At 42.9% G+C, this 18,196-nt stretch overlaps 1 protein-coding gene across 1 annotated transcript in view; it reads right to left on the bottom strand.

Annotated features, from left to right (window-relative positions):
- Positions 1-18,196, bottom strand: part of sti (citron rho-interacting kinase sticky) — a 52,545-nt gene that overhangs the window by 26,613 nt on the left and 7,736 nt on the right. The window contains exons 3-8 of the mRNA XM_089645499.1: positions 15,746-16,104; positions 11,340-11,490; positions 6,896-7,310; positions 5,861-5,999; positions 5,601-5,778; positions 5,241-5,516 (exon numbers count right to left, since the gene is read on the bottom strand). Of these exons, the coding sequence (XP_089501625.1) occupies positions 5,241-5,516; positions 5,601-5,778; positions 5,861-5,999; positions 6,896-7,310; positions 11,340-11,490; positions 15,746-16,104 (1,518 nt within the window). The remainder of the gene's footprint in view (positions 1-5,240; positions 5,517-5,600; positions 5,779-5,860; positions 6,000-6,895; positions 7,311-11,339; positions 11,491-15,745; positions 16,105-18,196) is intronic.

The following is an 18,196-nucleotide window of genomic DNA, read 5'->3' as shown; positions in this document are numbered from 1 at the left end:
TGATCCTTGGTAACCACTTCCTAAAAATCAATTGCATTACTACTGACTCACAGACTGAGACACACGATGACCAACCTCCACCGGTAATAAAGAAACGGCGCTTACGGTGCATTTGGTGTACCAACCGCAACGGAGTTGAAAAAAGAACTATTTATATTTGTGAAATCTGTGAGGTACCACTCTGCATGGTGCCATGTTTTAAATACTATCATACTTGCGTTTAGTTTAAAAAAAAGAGATTCGGGGGAAAAGGAGGAGGGTTCGATCCGTGGAAAATTTTATTAAAAAGTTTTTTGGACTTCTACTTACCAAATATATTACCACAGACCTATTATTAACATCACATTGGTTTTTTTTTTTTTTTTTACAGTGAATACCTCACAAGAGTCCCAACTGCTCCCGTCTGGAGCCAGTGAGACTATGGCATCCCCAATTGGGGGATGTTGTGAGGCTGAAGGTAAGTGGGGAAGGGAAAGAGGAAGGTGGGGAAGTACCTGGCTATTCAGATCTAGTCACTAAACACGGCTAAAGCCATTTGGAGCAACGTTTCAATTCTGAATGGTGGTCTTACACCAGGGCGATACTGGTAGTATCTTCCACTCTGGAACGTGCCGCAAATATACTATATATTATTTTAATTAATTAATTGTGAAATAACACAAATTAATCAAATAAAATTTATTTGCGCACGCCGGGTTCGAACCCGCGACCTTCGGAATGGCAGTCCAATGCGTTACCACTGGACTATGCCGGCCGTCAAAAGAAAATGGTAGAGATTAAAGCGATGGTAGAAAAAAATATTTTTGTCTTTTCCAGGAATTTAATCTACAAGTACTATTCTCTTTTGTCTTACGCAATACTAAGGTCGATGGTTTCGCAAGTATGACATATTTAGAGCGGCGACCGTGGTGTGTGCACAAAATAAGCTTGTAGGTTTTGCCAATATAAATACATGAATATTCACGTTGTGTGGACTAGGGTTACAGTGTTTTCTGATTGTCATGACTATATTTTGGTTGATTGATATCATTTGGATGGCTTCTTGTGCGTATATTCCCCTCCCACAGACGGTCCAACCTGATTTGCACATTATAATGCTATATAGTCGTCACTCGACCGCCCGTCAAGATTCTCTTGAGGAACACTTTGTTTGACTGTGTTTTGCAATGTGACTTATAGCTATCGGATAATTAGATATTACCATTGAAATATATAAGAAATGGCCCTGCGATATTTGTCCGGATAGCTTATGTTTCAATAGTTAGTTTTCCGAATCTAGCGGCATAAACATTGCTGAAAACCAATATTTCATTTCATCTTTTTACAGACTTTTTAGGCCTAGTAAATTAACTGAATTTTATCAATCAGGAAGTTGATGTAGGTTCGATTTTATGAGTTTCTTGTTTTGATGGCAAGTTTTGTTAACGCTTTTTAGTCAAGTGTTTTTCTTTATGCAAAAGGTATCAAAACTTTTGGAATTAAACATGTCTTAGGTGTTGACTGCTTTTTGTGTCGTATGTACTTGTCACAAAATCCCAAAATAATCAATTTCTTTCTTAGAGTAATTTCACCATTATGAGATCCTTTACTAATATTTTTATGTTCGCTCGAGGTACATCATTGGCTAGATGACGATAACGATCGGTAGCGTTTAGGCGTCACATGCTAAATCAAATTTTGTCCAAACGGAGACTTTTTGACCAAAAACTAAGTTCACCAAGTTATAATTTTTCTTTAATTGTTATCATGGCAAAACTTGAACGTGGCATTCCTTTGCAATGACAAACCAAAAAGTTAATGCTAATATGAACATTTCAAAGAAGTATACCCGAGTCAAATTTTAATTAGAAATTAAATTTATTTTCAAACGAACTCAAAGTTAAAAAGCAAAATAAAATTATAATTCGTAAAACTTCATGATACGGAAAAGTATTCTGATGACAAGAGCAGCCATTTAGCATTACCACAGCCGTTCTGCGTCTGGGCGGCTATGGCTTTACTCATTATTCAAGAATGGTACTGGTTAATATGAACCATCCGAGGATCTTATAATGGTGAAACTTCTCTACTGTTATGATTTTTCATGTACGCTTAGATGATGGAGACACGAATCTATTTTGATCTGCTACAATAACATTCACTCAGGCCGCCAAGACACTGTGCGGTATATTCTGTTCTCACTAAAATTGCCAATGATGATTAATTTTTAACATTAATAATATTTCTTTGTGTATATTTTTGATAAAAACTAAATAATTATTTGTTTTACTTTTATTTTCACTTGCTCCAAAAAAATCAATTTTGGTGTTTCACATCTTGCCAGGCGTTCCGTGATGGCTATTTTTCATTTTTTTTTCATATGGCTCGAATAAATCATACCTTTTTTTAAATTTTGGTATCCTTCGCACAGGACGTCCCGATGGTTATAACGGCTATTTGGTTGTTATCTTATTTTTATGGCTTCTTTCTGTATAACACTGAATGTAACATTTTCAACGTGTTTGTAATCTGTATATATATTTTTTTAAATTTATTTTTGCTATAATATGTATAAATGTAAAGCCAGAATATCTTCATAGTTGGACGGTCAAATCACTACCACGGTATTGTTTCCAGGTAATGTTAAGGAATGTGAATTTATAATTAGTACAATGCCTATCTTTGCTGAAAACACGGCTCCTATGTTGAGATATATTATTATTAAGCTGAAATAAATTATATTTTTACTATAATACTAAATGCTAAATCAATCTTTAGTTTTACTCAGAGTGGCATATATGTATATTTTTAGAGGTGTCAATAATAATATTCTGTATTTTCACAAAAATGTGTAATAATCTTTATCTATTGTTATAATTTACGTGTAATCCATCTCATGTAACTTTTATGTTATTTTATATTGTGTTTCTCTCTTATACATATATTGTATATAATCGATTTGTCAAAAAATAAAATACAATTCCATGATTTTGAACAAAGTTATTGATTTATTTCATAATGTAAAAAGGGCATGATATGTACTGAATACGCACAGCGTGTGTGTTATAACAATGTTGTGCATTGTTTAATTATTCTTCTCTGCCTATCCCTGTGGTGAAATGGTGACGGCGGAGGCATTATAAATAAATAGTTAGATCATTATCGAATTATAATGAAAAAAAAAATTTATTCATCTTATGTACTTATATATTGTTATCTAGGTAAATTTGTAGATCTTCATTATAATTAAAAAAATTACACGTATATAAACGAATTTATAATCAACTTTATGTGAAAAATCTACAACTTACCCCGTTTTCGCACTAGAGTCGATTATGTTTAAAAAATAGCGTACCGCCCATCACTACAAACAACACGAAATGACAGTTGTCTTTGAAATGTTGTCCGTTACGCGTGGTTTATTGTTCGATTCATAATAATTTGCCTTTAGGTTTTGAAATTCGTTTTATTATATTTCGAACTCAATTAAACAATAAGTTGTAATATGTTCTATGTATTATTGAATTTGTTCTATATATTAATGTATATCTTATTCGTGAACGCGTTACGAAGTGTTTATAACTAGGTGAAATTTTAGAGATTTATCCGAGACCTGTTCAAAATTGATAAAAAAATGGTTGAATTTTACAAGACACTAACAAAAATTATATAAATTCATTAAATAAATGCCTCAGGATTATGTGAATCGCAAAGTTTTCCAGAAATGATCCATAAATACTTATGAAAACCGCGTTAAAATATATGGTATTTTAGCAAGCAAATATTTTTATGTTGAAAAAAGGTTACTCTTTGATACGTAATAAAAAAAATAAAGTGTATTGACAAGATAAAAAGTGAAGTGATAGTTTTATTGCAAATTTTCTTATCAAAAATAATGTATTTTGAAATTGTGAAGTTTCATAGATTTTTCATACGTTTTACGGAGTAATACACAGGTATGTTTTTTTAAACCCATAATACTTTTTAAATTTCAAAGTATATCTATTTAGAAATAAAAATGTTTATTTATAATAAACACGTCTGAAAGGTTATTTTACCTAGTTTTTAGTTCAGTTTTTGTTTTTGAAAAATGATCAATATTAACTTATAGAGAAGAACATGTATACCACACGGGAACAATTGGGAATTTCGCGCGCGAAAGTACGTTTGCCCAAGACTTCCTAAGTAATAATAACCATTATCTGAAGGGTTAAAAGGAAAATAAACAGTTTTTTTTTAAAATTTTCGAATAACTGAATTAGTAAAACCTCAAATTGTAACATTTAATCATTGAAGACAATATCAGAGACTCCCAGTGAAAATTTGAAACAGAAAAAGATTCGGTGGCATATACGAATTGAACACCTCAGCCTTGCCGAGGCTTTGTTCTCGTCCTTCTGCTGAGCAAAGCCCCGACTAGTTCTCGTCCTTCTGCTGAGCAAAGCCCCGACTAGGCAAGGTTGAGGTCTTGGGTTCAATTCCTAGACGCGAACGAAAATGTTTGTCTGATTTTTCTACTTAAAATTTTCGTTTGAGAGTCGCTAATATTGTCTTCAACAAGTTTGTAAATGGAAAATATTATATCAAACCAAGTCTGGCTATGAAATGATTGTTCTTGTGTGTGTTGTATAGTATTGAACAAAATGTAAAATTTTTCATCAAATTATTGGATCAACATAAACATAAAATTATATTTATAAAGATAATGGGCATGTGTATATTGATGGACACTGCAATGCTGTCCGAAACGTTGGCTAAGAAGGAGGTAGCGCAACAGGGCATAATACCCCAAAAACAAATCACTATAATTCTCTGGAAAAGGTTTTTCCAAAACAACACTTCTGCGTTTAGGAAATGAGTGAGAACCGTATAAGATTACACATAAGGCAAATTTCTTTTATTTTAGTTTTCAAAGGAACAAAATATCTAGAGCGCGAAAACTTGTGGGAACCTAAAATGCGGGCTTTACTTGTGTGTATTTTATACTTGTCCGTGACTAATAACTACAACATCAACAAAGGACACCACAAGTAGGTCCAGACAGTGCGCGGCATGTCTCCAATGAGATAGACAAGGGCTGTTACATAAAGGATTTTGTAACAATAAGATACCCATTGGGTATGAAAAGTTGTACCCCTTGATCGCCGGAGTATCCATACTACGGTAATACAGAGTTCCAAATATTATTGGAAAGGCCCAATATATGTGATTTCCAAATATCCTGCAAACTGGACAAAACTATTCATAAAACAAGCACGAACCTTATGGTCCTTCTGCAGCTTCTGTAATCCCTCTAACTGTTTGTGAGCATGGACCAGTTCTGCGGTGGAGGCCTTCAGCTTGGCTTGCAGGTCGTGTGCAGTGGCTTGCAGGCGGGCGGTCTGCTCACTCTGCTGCGCCGCGCGCTCCCTCATGGCGGCATGTTCGACGCCGCGCTGCTGCTCCCACTGGGCGCGCGCTGCCCGCACCGCCGCCAGCGAGCGCTGCTCTAGCGCCGCGCGCTCCCGGTGCTCCGCCTCCATTCCCCGCTGCAGCTTCTACCACACACACACGCACAGCACTGTTAGGACAACACAACACTAACTCTACATGACTATACATTGAAGGCATGTGGTACGCACTTGGTTGTGGCACGCCATGTCGGCCAACTCCCTCTCCAGGCGGGTGCGAGCCTCCTCCAGGTCTGCCAGGCGCCGCGCGCTCTCCTCTCCCAGCGCTGCGCGACACTCCGCGCCCGCCAACCGCTTGTGCAGATCCTCTATCTCTTTGCGGCGCGACTCCAGCAGGGACTCCATCTCTCTAAACCAAACATTACATTATCACACTATTCTATTTTTGACTAATGTGATGTAAATGGTACAATTGACTGTTGGTTTGGCACCTGAATGTGGAGAGGCAGATGGCCGTGGAGTTGAGGCTGGCATTGAGGAAAGGTTCCCCCTCTCCGTCCCCCTCCGAGCCGGCGTCCCCTCCGCCATTGGTCAGGCCCACCACACTCACCTCCGGGGCGTACGTGAAACCTGCAACACACATACGTACACGTACTTAAATGCTTGTTACAGCCATCCAATGGTAGCAGGCACGAGGATACAGTTAAGACAGTTGGTCTGGAAGAGAAAAGCTACCTTCTGCCAGGAGAGATGTATAAATGCATCCTATTGTGTTTATACAAAACTGCTTTTTTGATAATGCCATTTTGACCACTGAAAACTGCTTTTTTGATAATTCCATTTCACCACATGCCCTGGAGCATCCTGTAACAGTAAGGGTTTTACCATCGGAAGTTGTGTCAGGTAGGACCCAATATCAGAATGATTTTGTATAAGGTACTCAAATATTGAAATGAGGTGATGAGATGTTCCACCTCAAATAAGGTGAGGTATCGCAATATTTCCATCTCCGAAGGGGGGAGGAGGGGTGGCTAGAAAATTTCAGAGAAAAATATGCTAAACATCAAACACGTCATACAAATGCTTGTATTATTGTTGTGTGAGTAGTGCCAAGTTTCTCAACTGGCTGCAGGCTGTATGGAACAGTTGGGACTCTTATGCGGTATTCACATAGTAAAAAATAACCCCAATTAACCCCTCTTCAAAGGTTCCGACCGTATTTGAAAAAAAAAATTTCCATACATGTATTCAGAAATTGTGTTGACAAAAATATTTGCTCGGTATATCAGTGAATCTACGTCGTTATAACAAACAACAAATATATGAAGATAAGGCTGAACTAAAATATCGTTGTAATTGCTCATTTTAGCTGTGAACTCTATTTCCGTGATCGTTATAACCAAGTTCGACTGTATGTTTATTTCTAATATTAAATTTGAAAGCGTATTTCATCAATTCTTAAGGATTTTCAAGGATTTATTGCAAGGCCTGACTATTATTAAGTGCAGTATAAAGTTCTCACTCACCCACAAAAGGAAGATTTCTCCCACTGAATGTAGTCCTTGTCCTCAAACTCCCGATGCTGGGAACTCGCTGCAGCCGCTCCGGCCTGCTGAAGTTGCTCACATCGTCCTCCGCCCTCAGCGGGGGCACGTGGTGAGGCGTCTCCTCTCGCAGCGACCCCCACTGTGTGCGAGCAAACAACTCGTGGCGCATCAGCTGTTCGTGGGTGGGGCGAGCAGCGGGCTCGGGTGCCATGAGGCGCGTGACCAGGTCCCTGTACGGCGCGCTGGGACCGGAGGGGCTGGGGGAAAAGGGGGGCGTCGTGTGCCGCAGGATGGCTGAGTACACCTGCCCCGCGCTGCCCCCGCTGGCCCAAGGCGTGCGCCCTGTCACCAGCTCAAAGGCCACCACTCCCAGGGACCAATAATCACAAGGAGTCTGAAATAAGATGGAAGTAAAGCATAATGATCACTAATTAACACAATTCATACAAATAGATACACAGACACGCACCCTAGTAATTATTAATAAATCCTTGTAAACTGTTTACACTCATTTTGTTTACGTACTGATTGATTCGAAAATAATAATAAAAAATAACATGCTGCCAAACTTTAGCAGGTTCATGATACCAAGAAAAAACATTATAATGTAGCAGCCATTTGTCCTCTTCTGCTGATCACAATTTGTTCAAAAGCTGAACCTTATCATTAAATCGGCATTTAATGGAAACGTTGAAAGGTTGAAATGGTTGAAACCATAAAAAAAAAACAAAATGGCACTGAATGGCCATTTGATGACAGTGTTACATTTGAATTTCTGTGAAACAACTGGGCCTTACACTCGCCTGACATTGTAGATCTCAATACCATTTGAACAAGCTGAAATGTGCAACAGCATTGTCAACAACAAATATATTTTTAAATAATACGGAAAAACATTTTAGCAATATTAATTCGTACAGATAGAAAATTTATGTTTTTTGTATAGGAAATTTAAGCCCCGATTGGGCAAATATTTGGAACACGAAACACATTCACAAGGTATTCCTTGTGTCTTCTTTATTCTATGACTACAGCAATATAGTTTGAGCCTAACTTGGTTTTTTACTTACAAAGGTGCAATCAGTTTGACAATGCTTTTTGAAGGCAAAACAGCTGTCGCATGTTATAATAATCAAAAAAAGAATGAATGTAATACAGACCCCATGCGGATGGTTCTTGGGGTCCTCCAGGGCGCGCAGCAGCTCGGGCGCGATGTAGTGCGGAGTGCCCACGGGCGCTGGGGCGCGCACCACCCCGCCCGGTCCCAGGCGCGCCGCACTGCCAAAGTCCCCCAGCTTCAGGTGACCGCATCTACACTCACACACATTAGTATCACCCCATCGCAACTACATACAAGGACAGATCAGTCTAGGGGTGGTGCGCGCCCTGGAGGACCCCAAGAACCACAGACCCCATGCGGATGGTTCTTGGGGTCCTCCAGGGCGCGCAGCAGCTCGGGCGCGATGTAGTGCGGAGTGCCCACGGGCGCTGGGGCGCGCACCACCCCGCCCGGTCCCAGGCGCGCCGCACTGCCAAAGTCCCCCAGCTTCATGTGACCGCATCTACACTCACACACATTAGTATCACCCCATCGCAACTACATACAAGGACAGATCAGTCTAGGGGTGGTGCGCGCCCTGGAGGACCCCAAGAACCACAGACCCCATGCGGATGGTTCTTGGGGTCCTCCAGGGCGCGCAGCAGCTCGGGCGCGATGTAGTGCGGAGTGCCCACGGGCGCTGGGGCGCGCACCACCCCGCCCGGTCCCAGGCGCGCCGCACTGCCAAAGTCCCCCAGCTTCAGGTGACCGCATCTACACTCACACACATTAGTATCACCCCATCGCAACTACATACAAGGACAGATCAGTCTAGGGGTGGTGCGCGCCCTGGAGGACCCCAAGAACCACAGACCCCATGCGGATGGTTCTTGGGGTCCTCCAGGGCGCGCAGCAGCTCGGGCGCGATGTAGTGCGGAGTGCCCACGGGCGCTGGGGCGCGCACCACCCCGCCCGGTCCCAGGCGCGCCGCACTGCCAAAGTCCCCCAGCTTCATGTGACCGCATCTACACTCACACACATTAGTATCACCCCATCGCAACTACATACAAGGACAGATCAGTCTAGGGGTGGTGCGCGCCCTGGAGGACCCCAAGAACCACAGACCCCATGCGGATGGTTCTTGGGGTCCTCCAGGGCGCGCAGCAGCTCGGGCGCGATGTAGTGCGGAGTGCCCACGGGCGCTGGGGCGCGCACCACCCCGCCCGGTCCCAGGCGCGCCGCACTGCCAAAGTCCCCCAGCTTCAGGTGACCGCATCTACACTCACACACATTAGTATCACCCCATCGCAACTACATACAAGGACAGATCAGTCTAGGGGTGGTGCGCGCCCTGGAGGACCCCAAGAACCACAGACCCCATGCGGATGGTTCTTGGGGTCCTCCAGGGCGCGCAGCAGCTCGGGCGCGATGTAGTGCGGAGTGCCCACGGGCGCTGGGGCGCGCACCACCCCGCCCGGTCCCAGGCGCGCCGCACTGCCAAAGTCCCCCAGCTTCAGGTGACCGCATCTACACTCACACACATTAGTATCACCCCATCGCAACTACATACAAGGACAGATCAGTCTAGGGGTGGTGCGCGCCCTGGAGGACCCCAAGAACCACAGACCCCATGCGGATGGTTCTTGGGGTCCTCCAGGGCGCGCAGCAGCTCGGGCGCGATGTAGTGCGGAGTGCCCACGGGCGCTGGGGCGCGCACCACCCCGCCCGGTCCCAGGCGCGCCGCACTGCCAAAGTCCCCCAGCTTCAGGTGACCGCATCTACACTCACACACATTAGTATCACCCCATCGCAACTACATACAAGGACAGATCAGTCTAGGGGTGGTGCGCGCCCTGGAGGACCCCAAGAACCACAGACCCCATGCGGATGGTTCTTGGGGTCCTCCAGGGCGCGCAGCAGCTCGGGCGCGATGTAGTGCGGAGTGCCCACGGGCGCTGGGGCGCGCACCACCCCGCCCGGTCCCAGGCGCGCCGCACTGCCAAAGTCCCCCAGCTTCAGGTGACCGCATCTACACTCACACACATTAGTATCACCCCATCGCAACTACATACAAGGACAGATCAGTCTAGGGGTGGTGCGCGCCCTGGAGGACCCCAAGAACCACAGACCCCATGCGGATGGTTCTTGGGGTCCTCCAGGGCGCGCAGCAGCTCGGGCGCGATGTAGTGCGGAGTGCCCACGGGCGCTGGGGCGCGCACCACCCCGCCCGGTCCCAGGCGCGCCGCACTGCCAAAGTCCCCCAGCTTCAGGTGACCGCATCTACACTCACACACATTAGTATCACCCCATCGCAACTACATACAAGGACAGATCAGTCTAGGGGTGGTGCGCGCCCTGGAGGACCCCAAGAACCACAGACCCCATGCGGATGGTTCTTGGGGTCCTCCAGGGCGCGCAGCAGCTCGGGCGCGATGTAGTGCGGAGTGCCCACGGGCGCTGGGGCGCGCACCACCCCGCCCGGTCCCAGGCGCGCCGCACTGCCAAAGTCCCCCAGCTTCAGGTGACCGCATCTACACTCACACACATTAGTATCACCCCATCGCAACTACATACAAGGACAGATCAGTCTAGGGGTGGTGCGCGCCCTGGAGGACCCCAAGAACCACAGACCCCATGCGGATGGTTCTTGGGGTCCTCCAGGGCGCGCAGCAGCTCGGGCGCGATGTAGTGCGGAGTGCCCACGGGCGCTGGGGCGCGCACCACCCCGCCCGGTCCCAGGCGCGCCGCACTGCCAAAGTCCCCCAGCTTCAGGTGACCGCATCTACACTCACACACATTAGTATCACCCCATCGCAACTACATACAAGGACAGATCAGTCTAGGGGTGGTGCGCGCCCTGGAGGACCCCAAGAACCACAGACCCCATGCGGATGGTTCTTGGGGTCCTCCAGGGCGCGCAGCAGCTCGGGCGCGATGTAGTGCGGAGTGCCCACGGGCGCTGGGGCGCGCACCACCCCGCCCGGTCCCAGGCGCGCCGCACTGCCAAAGTCCCCCAGCTTCAGGTGACCGCATCTACACTCACACACATTAGTATCACCCCATCGCAACTACATACAAGGACAGATCAGTCTAGGGGTGGTGCGCGCCCTGGAGGACCCCAAGAACCACAGACCCCATGCGGATGGTTCTTGGGGTCCTCCAGGGCGCGCAGCAGCTCGGGCGCGATGTAGTGCGGAGTGCCCACGGGCGCTGGGGCGCGCACCACCCCGCCCGGTCCCAGGCGCGCCGCACTGCCAAAGTCCCCCAGCTTCAGGTGACCGCATCTACACTCACACACATTAGTATCACCCCATCGCAACTACATACAAGGACAGATCAGTCTAGGGGTGGTGCGCGCCCTGGAGGACCCCAAGAACCACAGACCCCATGCGGATGGTTCTTGGGGTCCTCCAGGGCGCGCAGCAGCTCGGGCGCGATGTAGTGCGGAGTGCCCACGGGCGCTGGGGCGCGCACCACCCCGCCCGGTCCCAGGCGCGCCGCACTGCCAAAGTCCCCCAGCTTCAGGTGACCGCATCTACACTCACACACATTAGTATCACCCCATCGCAACTACATACAAGGACAGATCAGTCTAGAGTACTTCTGTAGTTCACAACCTCTAAATTAACCATTTTACTGTCAAAAGGGCAAAATAAAGAATTTGAGTAAAAAATATTTGGACTTTTCCAAAATATGTTCATGTAGACCAAATTATATTTTCATGTAGACCAAAAAATATATTCATGTGGACCAAAAATATATTCATGTAGACCAAAAAATATATTCATGTAGACCAAAAATATATTCATGTAGAACAAAAAATACGTTCATGTAGAGCAAAAAATATTATTGGTAACTTTGTACAGTGTAATAACTAAACATATCTGTACATCTCTTTCTGTTACACGGCGGACTTTGGGAATAAGCGGGAGAGGTGGCCATACAGTTTTGTGTGTAGTTTTGTATGCTTATCTGAGGTTCTCAGATGATTTGTGATAGTCTTTTTAGTTTTATCGACGGTTGTGACCTGACTGCGATCTTCATAAGGTAGTGTTCATTAATGCACTAAATTATTTTAAAACATATATATAATAAAATGTCACAAAAAACAGATGGCTTAACGCCATCTACCATTTTTTTTGCGTAAAAATTTCCTGAAACAATGATAAATTGCATCGTAACACTTGTGTTTTTAACACATCGCATTAATTTAATTAATAATAATAATTAGCACATTTTAGAAGGTTTTGTTAAATTGAAGCTATTAGCACACAACACAAACTGAAAATCACCTAATCCCAAAATTAACATTTTTTTAATAATTAATAAGTAGGAACTCATTTCAAATTTACGTAAAAGCAATGTTTTAACCCTACTGGTGAGTACACGTTGAACTGCAGCAACGTGTTAGACTGTGAGCTATGTGTATATTTATATATATATATATATATATATATATATATATGGATAATACCATGTGAACCTCAATGTCCTGCCATGTTTTGGCGGGAATAACAAATTCTAATGTTAAAAATGAATTTTTTTTTGAAATTTTTATTTAAAAAAAAAAATTTAACACCCCTAATTTAGTTAGATAGTTAATATTGATAAAAAAAATGACTGGAATTCCTTAAGACGTAACCGGGCGTTGATTTTTCCATACAAACGTAGTCCCCATTTATCTTTCTGGATTTTAACCCCAGAGCAAATATTTTTTTAACATAAAATAGATATTGGCGACTTGCGTGTCGGTACATTTTGTTTTTTTTGATAAATTGCTTCTTTATAGAAGTTATGACCTTCCAAAAATCAATAAAATTGCCTGATTTAAACGCAGTCAAAAGACGTTCAGTCTACAAACTAGACAATATATTTTGAAAAAAAGCAAAACGGTCCGACATCGAATAGTTTCTTCTTATGTAGTTGGTAAAAAAAAATTGAAAATCGGTTAACTTTTGGAGGAGAAAAATGGGGAATACAAAACCTCGATTTTGAAGATTTCATTTAGGTATTTGTAGCCCGAGCTGCATGTGTCCCTTTCGCTCAGTATTCGGGAGGTAAGGGTCGGGGGACAGGGTTTAGATAAATACGTATGTATTTGTGCGAAGTGATGTCACGTAGTCATAAATCGATATTCTAGTGTTGTGTTGTCCCGAGTAATCGATGTTTTTTTTATTATTTTTTCCGTTTGGTCACTTTTGTGTTTGTTTGGTGAAGTATTCCGATATTCTTACTTAATTTCATATGTTTACGTAAAATAATATCTGTAAAAAAAACATCCGTTACGGCCAGACCAACTCCGAGGTGATTTCGTTCCGTATTGCCAATATGGATACAAAACACTCAAATGGATATTTTTTTAAAAAATAACTTTTGGGTAACTAGCATAATATTATAATTCTTCAATAACCTATAATGTATATTGTTATTTTATTTATTTAACTTCTATTTCGACAAATAAATATACAGCAAATTGATGTAGCGTAGTATATCAAATTGTGTTGGTGCACTAGTGTTGTCTTTTCCCGAGTTATTGATATATGTTATTAGTTTTTTTTTGGTTTAGTGACTTATTTCGAGTATACCATACTTGCCGATCTTACTAAAATTGGACCAAATTCAATTTGTATACGTCAAGTACTATAATAATTTTCAATTTGGGAGGTGGTTATAGGTACCGCCGCCCCGGGAACCATTTATTGGATAACCTCTGTCATAGGTCACCCTAAGTGGTTCGCTACGTTTGGTGACTTGAGCAGGGGTGCCCGGGTTCATGGGGGTGAGGATTGTCCGGGTCTTGGCGATATATGCATCGGTCCGCCAGTTGCGTGGCAGGCCGGATCGGGAGACCAGTCTAAACGCACGCTCAAGTCGCGACGCTACTGAAGATGAGTTAGCAGCAAGAAGCCACCTGACTATTGTATGTGCGCGCTCAAGTTGAGACGCGACTTATTTGGACGAGTATTATAACAAAACCCTGTAGCAACCCGATACAGAATTTGGTCGTAACACGGACATGTACCTAGCATGAAAGTCAAAAAATCCTCAACTTACAATGAATAAAGAATTTTTTTTTAAATATATATTTTTAAAAAGATGCCATTTGCGTGGTGATCTGTTAAGAAAAAACACAGTAGGAAAAGTTGCGCCGTTTAGTCATGACATTTTCTATTATTTTCGAGTTACATGGATATTTAAATACTAGTTCATTTTTACTCATGATCCGATTTTCAGAATCCCGACATGTCTGGAGGTAGAGTGGAAAAAATGAAGGTTTCCTCCACACCATCCGATTTGCAGTGTGGTTTCATGTCATTTTCAAAATTTCAACAAATGGCATTGGCGTTGGCTCTATTAAAAAAACACAATAATAAGATTCGTAAAACAAAATAGTGAACAAAAAAAAGCAATATTATATCGAAAATTGGTCACTTGCGATGTTTATGTGGTAAAAATTGGTCGTTTTGGCCAAATAAACATCGCAAGGGAATTAAAACCTGTTGATTTCAGGAATTTTACTAAAATAAAAAATAAATATTTTATTTTAATACTTTTCCCTGTCTCGAACAACTTGAATGGTTTAGTTAAGTTTTGATAAACAAAAAAGATAACTATCTGTCCAAACAAGTATTTTATATTATTTTTAATGGATTAATTTAGCAAAACGACACAAATTAATTTAATAAAATTTACTTGCGCACACCGCGACCTGCGGATTCGTAGCCAAGAGCCTTGCCCTTCAACCACGGAAGCAGTTCAAATGTAGGCACCTACATATTTTAGTAGGTGTACCTATATGGGTAGTAAGATTTTTTTTTAATTTTTAAAAGAAAGACAAACATTCCCTAGTTACGAATAACCTAACATTTGAAAACCTCCTACTACCACCACACTAAGCGGAAGGTATTGCTTGTGTTGTGATGGAGAACTTAGCCAGCCGAGGAATCGAACATGGGACGCCCGGGTTGGACCCAAACGCGATGCGCACTCAGCCACTGACCGGTCAAGTAAGTAAGAGCAATACAATTAATTAGTAGTACATTATTTTGATGTAACTCACAAGGTTTAGCCAGCGTTAGCAATTTAAGCGCCCGAAAATATATTTTAAATCACTTGATTACACAATGACTTTCCTCTACTTTTTATAAATATAATACATATTTATAAATTACGTGTGTAAACCTTTCGGAAGAAAATCTTTAAATGATAGTGAAAATCCTATCAAAATCCATTTCGCCGAGATTATACGCCGAGACAAAATCAGTAACGGAGAAATAAGTTGGAAAGATAACCACAAACACCAGATACATGACGAAGGACGGGAGATGCGGGAGGCGGAGGAGGCGGGATGCGGGAGAGGCGGGAGTCGAGCGTAACATGCACACACACACTCTTAGTTGGGTGGGTACCTACACATCGATAGCGCGCTCGCTGAGCAGAGTGAAATAGCAAGTGATTTTTAAAATACCTATTGTTCAAATTTCTCAGCGCCCGGGTTTCCTCTTAATGAAGAATAATGAAAATCCCCATAAAAAATGCCCTACCCAAGACTATCCACATCCACGGCTGTGCTCTGCACGGCACGTGCAGAGCACAGATGATGTCACGCACCCCCCTACCTCTTATCACTCAGATTGTAGTTGTATTAGAGAGTGGACACTCTTCTACAATGTACCTGTCCACATTCACACAATGCAGAGAGTCCCCTTAACCCTATATGTGCATCGAGTACGACATGTGACTGTGACTGTGAGAGAGAGGAACGTGGAAACAGAAAGAGAGAGACTAACCTATCGATGAGCACATTGTCGGGCTTCAAGTCTCTGTGGATGTAGCCGAGGGAGTGGAGCGCGTGTATGGCGAGCAGCAACTGCGCCAGGTAGGGCCGCACCTGCTCCTCCGGCAGCCCCCGCCCACCGCGCCGCTCTAGCAGGCCGCCCAGGTCGCCGCCTGCCATAAACTCCATCACCAAGTAAAGCTGGCCCGCATCCTGGAAGGCGTACTGCAGCGCCACCAGCCAGGGCGAGGCGCCCGTAGCCAGGATGGTGCGTTCCTCCTCCAGCGTGCCGGCTGCCCCCGCCTTCAGAGAGCTCTCCTTGCGCACACTCTTCATGGCGTACACGTCGCCCGTCTGCTTCTCACGCACCACCTGCCACAACAAACAACAAACTGTTATTCAACTTAAGAAACAATCCAATTATCAATTATCCCTAAGCCTACCTACTAGCGAGAGCCTACCTAACAACTAATTTACAATAAAAGCAGTGACTTTACAACAAGACCTAGGAGTTTATGTAGTTAGTTCATAAGACTTGAAATAGGAACTACTTATTGCTGGTTTAGGTATACGGGTGTATACTTACTGAACTAAGTATGTGTGGAGTCAACACAATGGGATAGAAATGAAATACACGACCGAGCGGTAGTAGGTGCATTTATTGACTGGTCTGATTAAAAAGAATACAGTTTATATATCCTCCGTGGAGGGGGGTGAGGTGAGGGGAACATGTCACCTAACCGCCACATCCCTCCCCCCCTAGTGGAAAGGATAACAAAATATTTCCATAGAGAAATTTAAAGGACATAAACTTAAAAAATATTAGATACAGAATTGTTTCAATATAACACATTGTAAGGAACAAAATATTTGAAATCACTAAGATAAACTTTAAAAAAAAAAAAAAAAAAATGTGAACAAATTTAGTTGGTAACATGATATTAAAATTTTGTAAACATGTTCAGTTTCATTTAATACATTGAAATTAGAGTTCGATTGTGAACAAAACATAGAAATTATTTTATTTGAGAGAAATCCCTCCATATTATTAGTTTCATAATAAAACACAAACAAAAATCAATGAATAAATCAAGCAAAATACATTAAAGACATCTTGGTTAATCGAGGTAAAACATGAAGATAAAGTGGAATGCTTATTTTACACAAAACACAAAAACAGGTTGCACAAGTTCATTGCATTATTTCAACGTGCATCATGTAAATTTTCACTTGGAGTTTAGAATTACTTGTTCGTTGCACATTATATTGGATGTTGACTCAGCGAATTGTTGGAATTTGGTTCCAGAGCTCGGCAAATCTATTGATCTCTACAGGTGTATTATACTTATCAATATTTAAGCAAAACGCACTGGTTTCTTTATGGTTCGTCCAACACGCGTAACGTATTTTGCTGACGGTGTGTCAGGTTCACTGTGCCCTTTAGTCATTGCTGCAGTCGGGCTGCTATTTGCTGAATCAGTTGGAAGAATTTGTAGGTATGCTGGTTTTAGTCTGTCGACTGACACGTTGACCTCTTTTGAACCTATTAAAATGCTGAACGATTTTTCTCTGCGTTTGATGACTTCATACGGACCTTTGTACGGTGGGGTGAGTGCTCTCTTCACCTCGTTTCTAAGAAATACGTTTTTGCAATTTTTTAAGTCTGGGTGCATGAAAATATTCCTTTTATCTTCCGTTGGTCGTCTATTTGAAAAAGAGATGTTTTTGAAATGATCCATAAGTCTCCTGGTGTAGTCTGTGTCGTTAATTTTTGGCTCGGAAGGCACAAAAATATCTCCAGGTAAAGTCAAGGTTGTTCCATAAACCATTTGTGCTGGGCTGTAACCTTTATCATCTTTGACTGCTGAACGTAGGCCTAATAAAATTATAGGTAACTCTTGTGACCACTGGGTGTTATCTACACATTTTGCCATAATTGCAGCTTTCAGTGTGCGGTGGTAGCGTTCTACCTTGCCGTTAGCTTTCGGGTTGTAGGCGGTAGTGTGAATTTTTTCCATGCCTAGTTTTTTTACCGTTTGATTAAATAGGTCAGATTCGAACTGTCGACCCTGATCTGTTGTTAAATAAGTTGGACAGCCAAATCTCGAGATCCAATGAGTTATTAGAACATCAGCTATAGTTTCCGCATCGATGTTTTTAACTGGAATTGTTTCTGGCCATGAGGTTTCTCTATCTACCATTGTTACGCAGTATCGGTTTTCCTGTGAGATTGGAAGTGGTCCGATTATGTCAATATGTAGGTGTTCAAAACGAGATACGTCATGGAACTCGCCAAGTGGTGAAATTGTATGCCTACCAACTTTAGCTTGTTGGCATGCTAAGCATTTTTTTACCCATATTGCTATGTCTCTGTTCATTGCGGCCCAAAAATATCGCTGCGTTATCAAATGTCTAGTCGCTTTGATTCCAGCGTGACTCGTGTTATGGACAGAGTTCAACGCCT

This window comes from Hesperophylax consimilis, chromosome 22 (genome assembly GCF_061612785.1).
Source record: "Hesperophylax consimilis isolate HC1 chromosome 22, BYU_Hcon_1.0, whole genome shotgun sequence".
NCBI classification, from domain to species: Eukaryota; Metazoa; Arthropoda; class Insecta; order Trichoptera; family Limnephilidae; genus Hesperophylax; species Hesperophylax consimilis.
The sequence above is the reverse complement of the archived record's forward strand: the minus strand, read 5'-3'. Positions and strand labels throughout refer to the sequence as shown.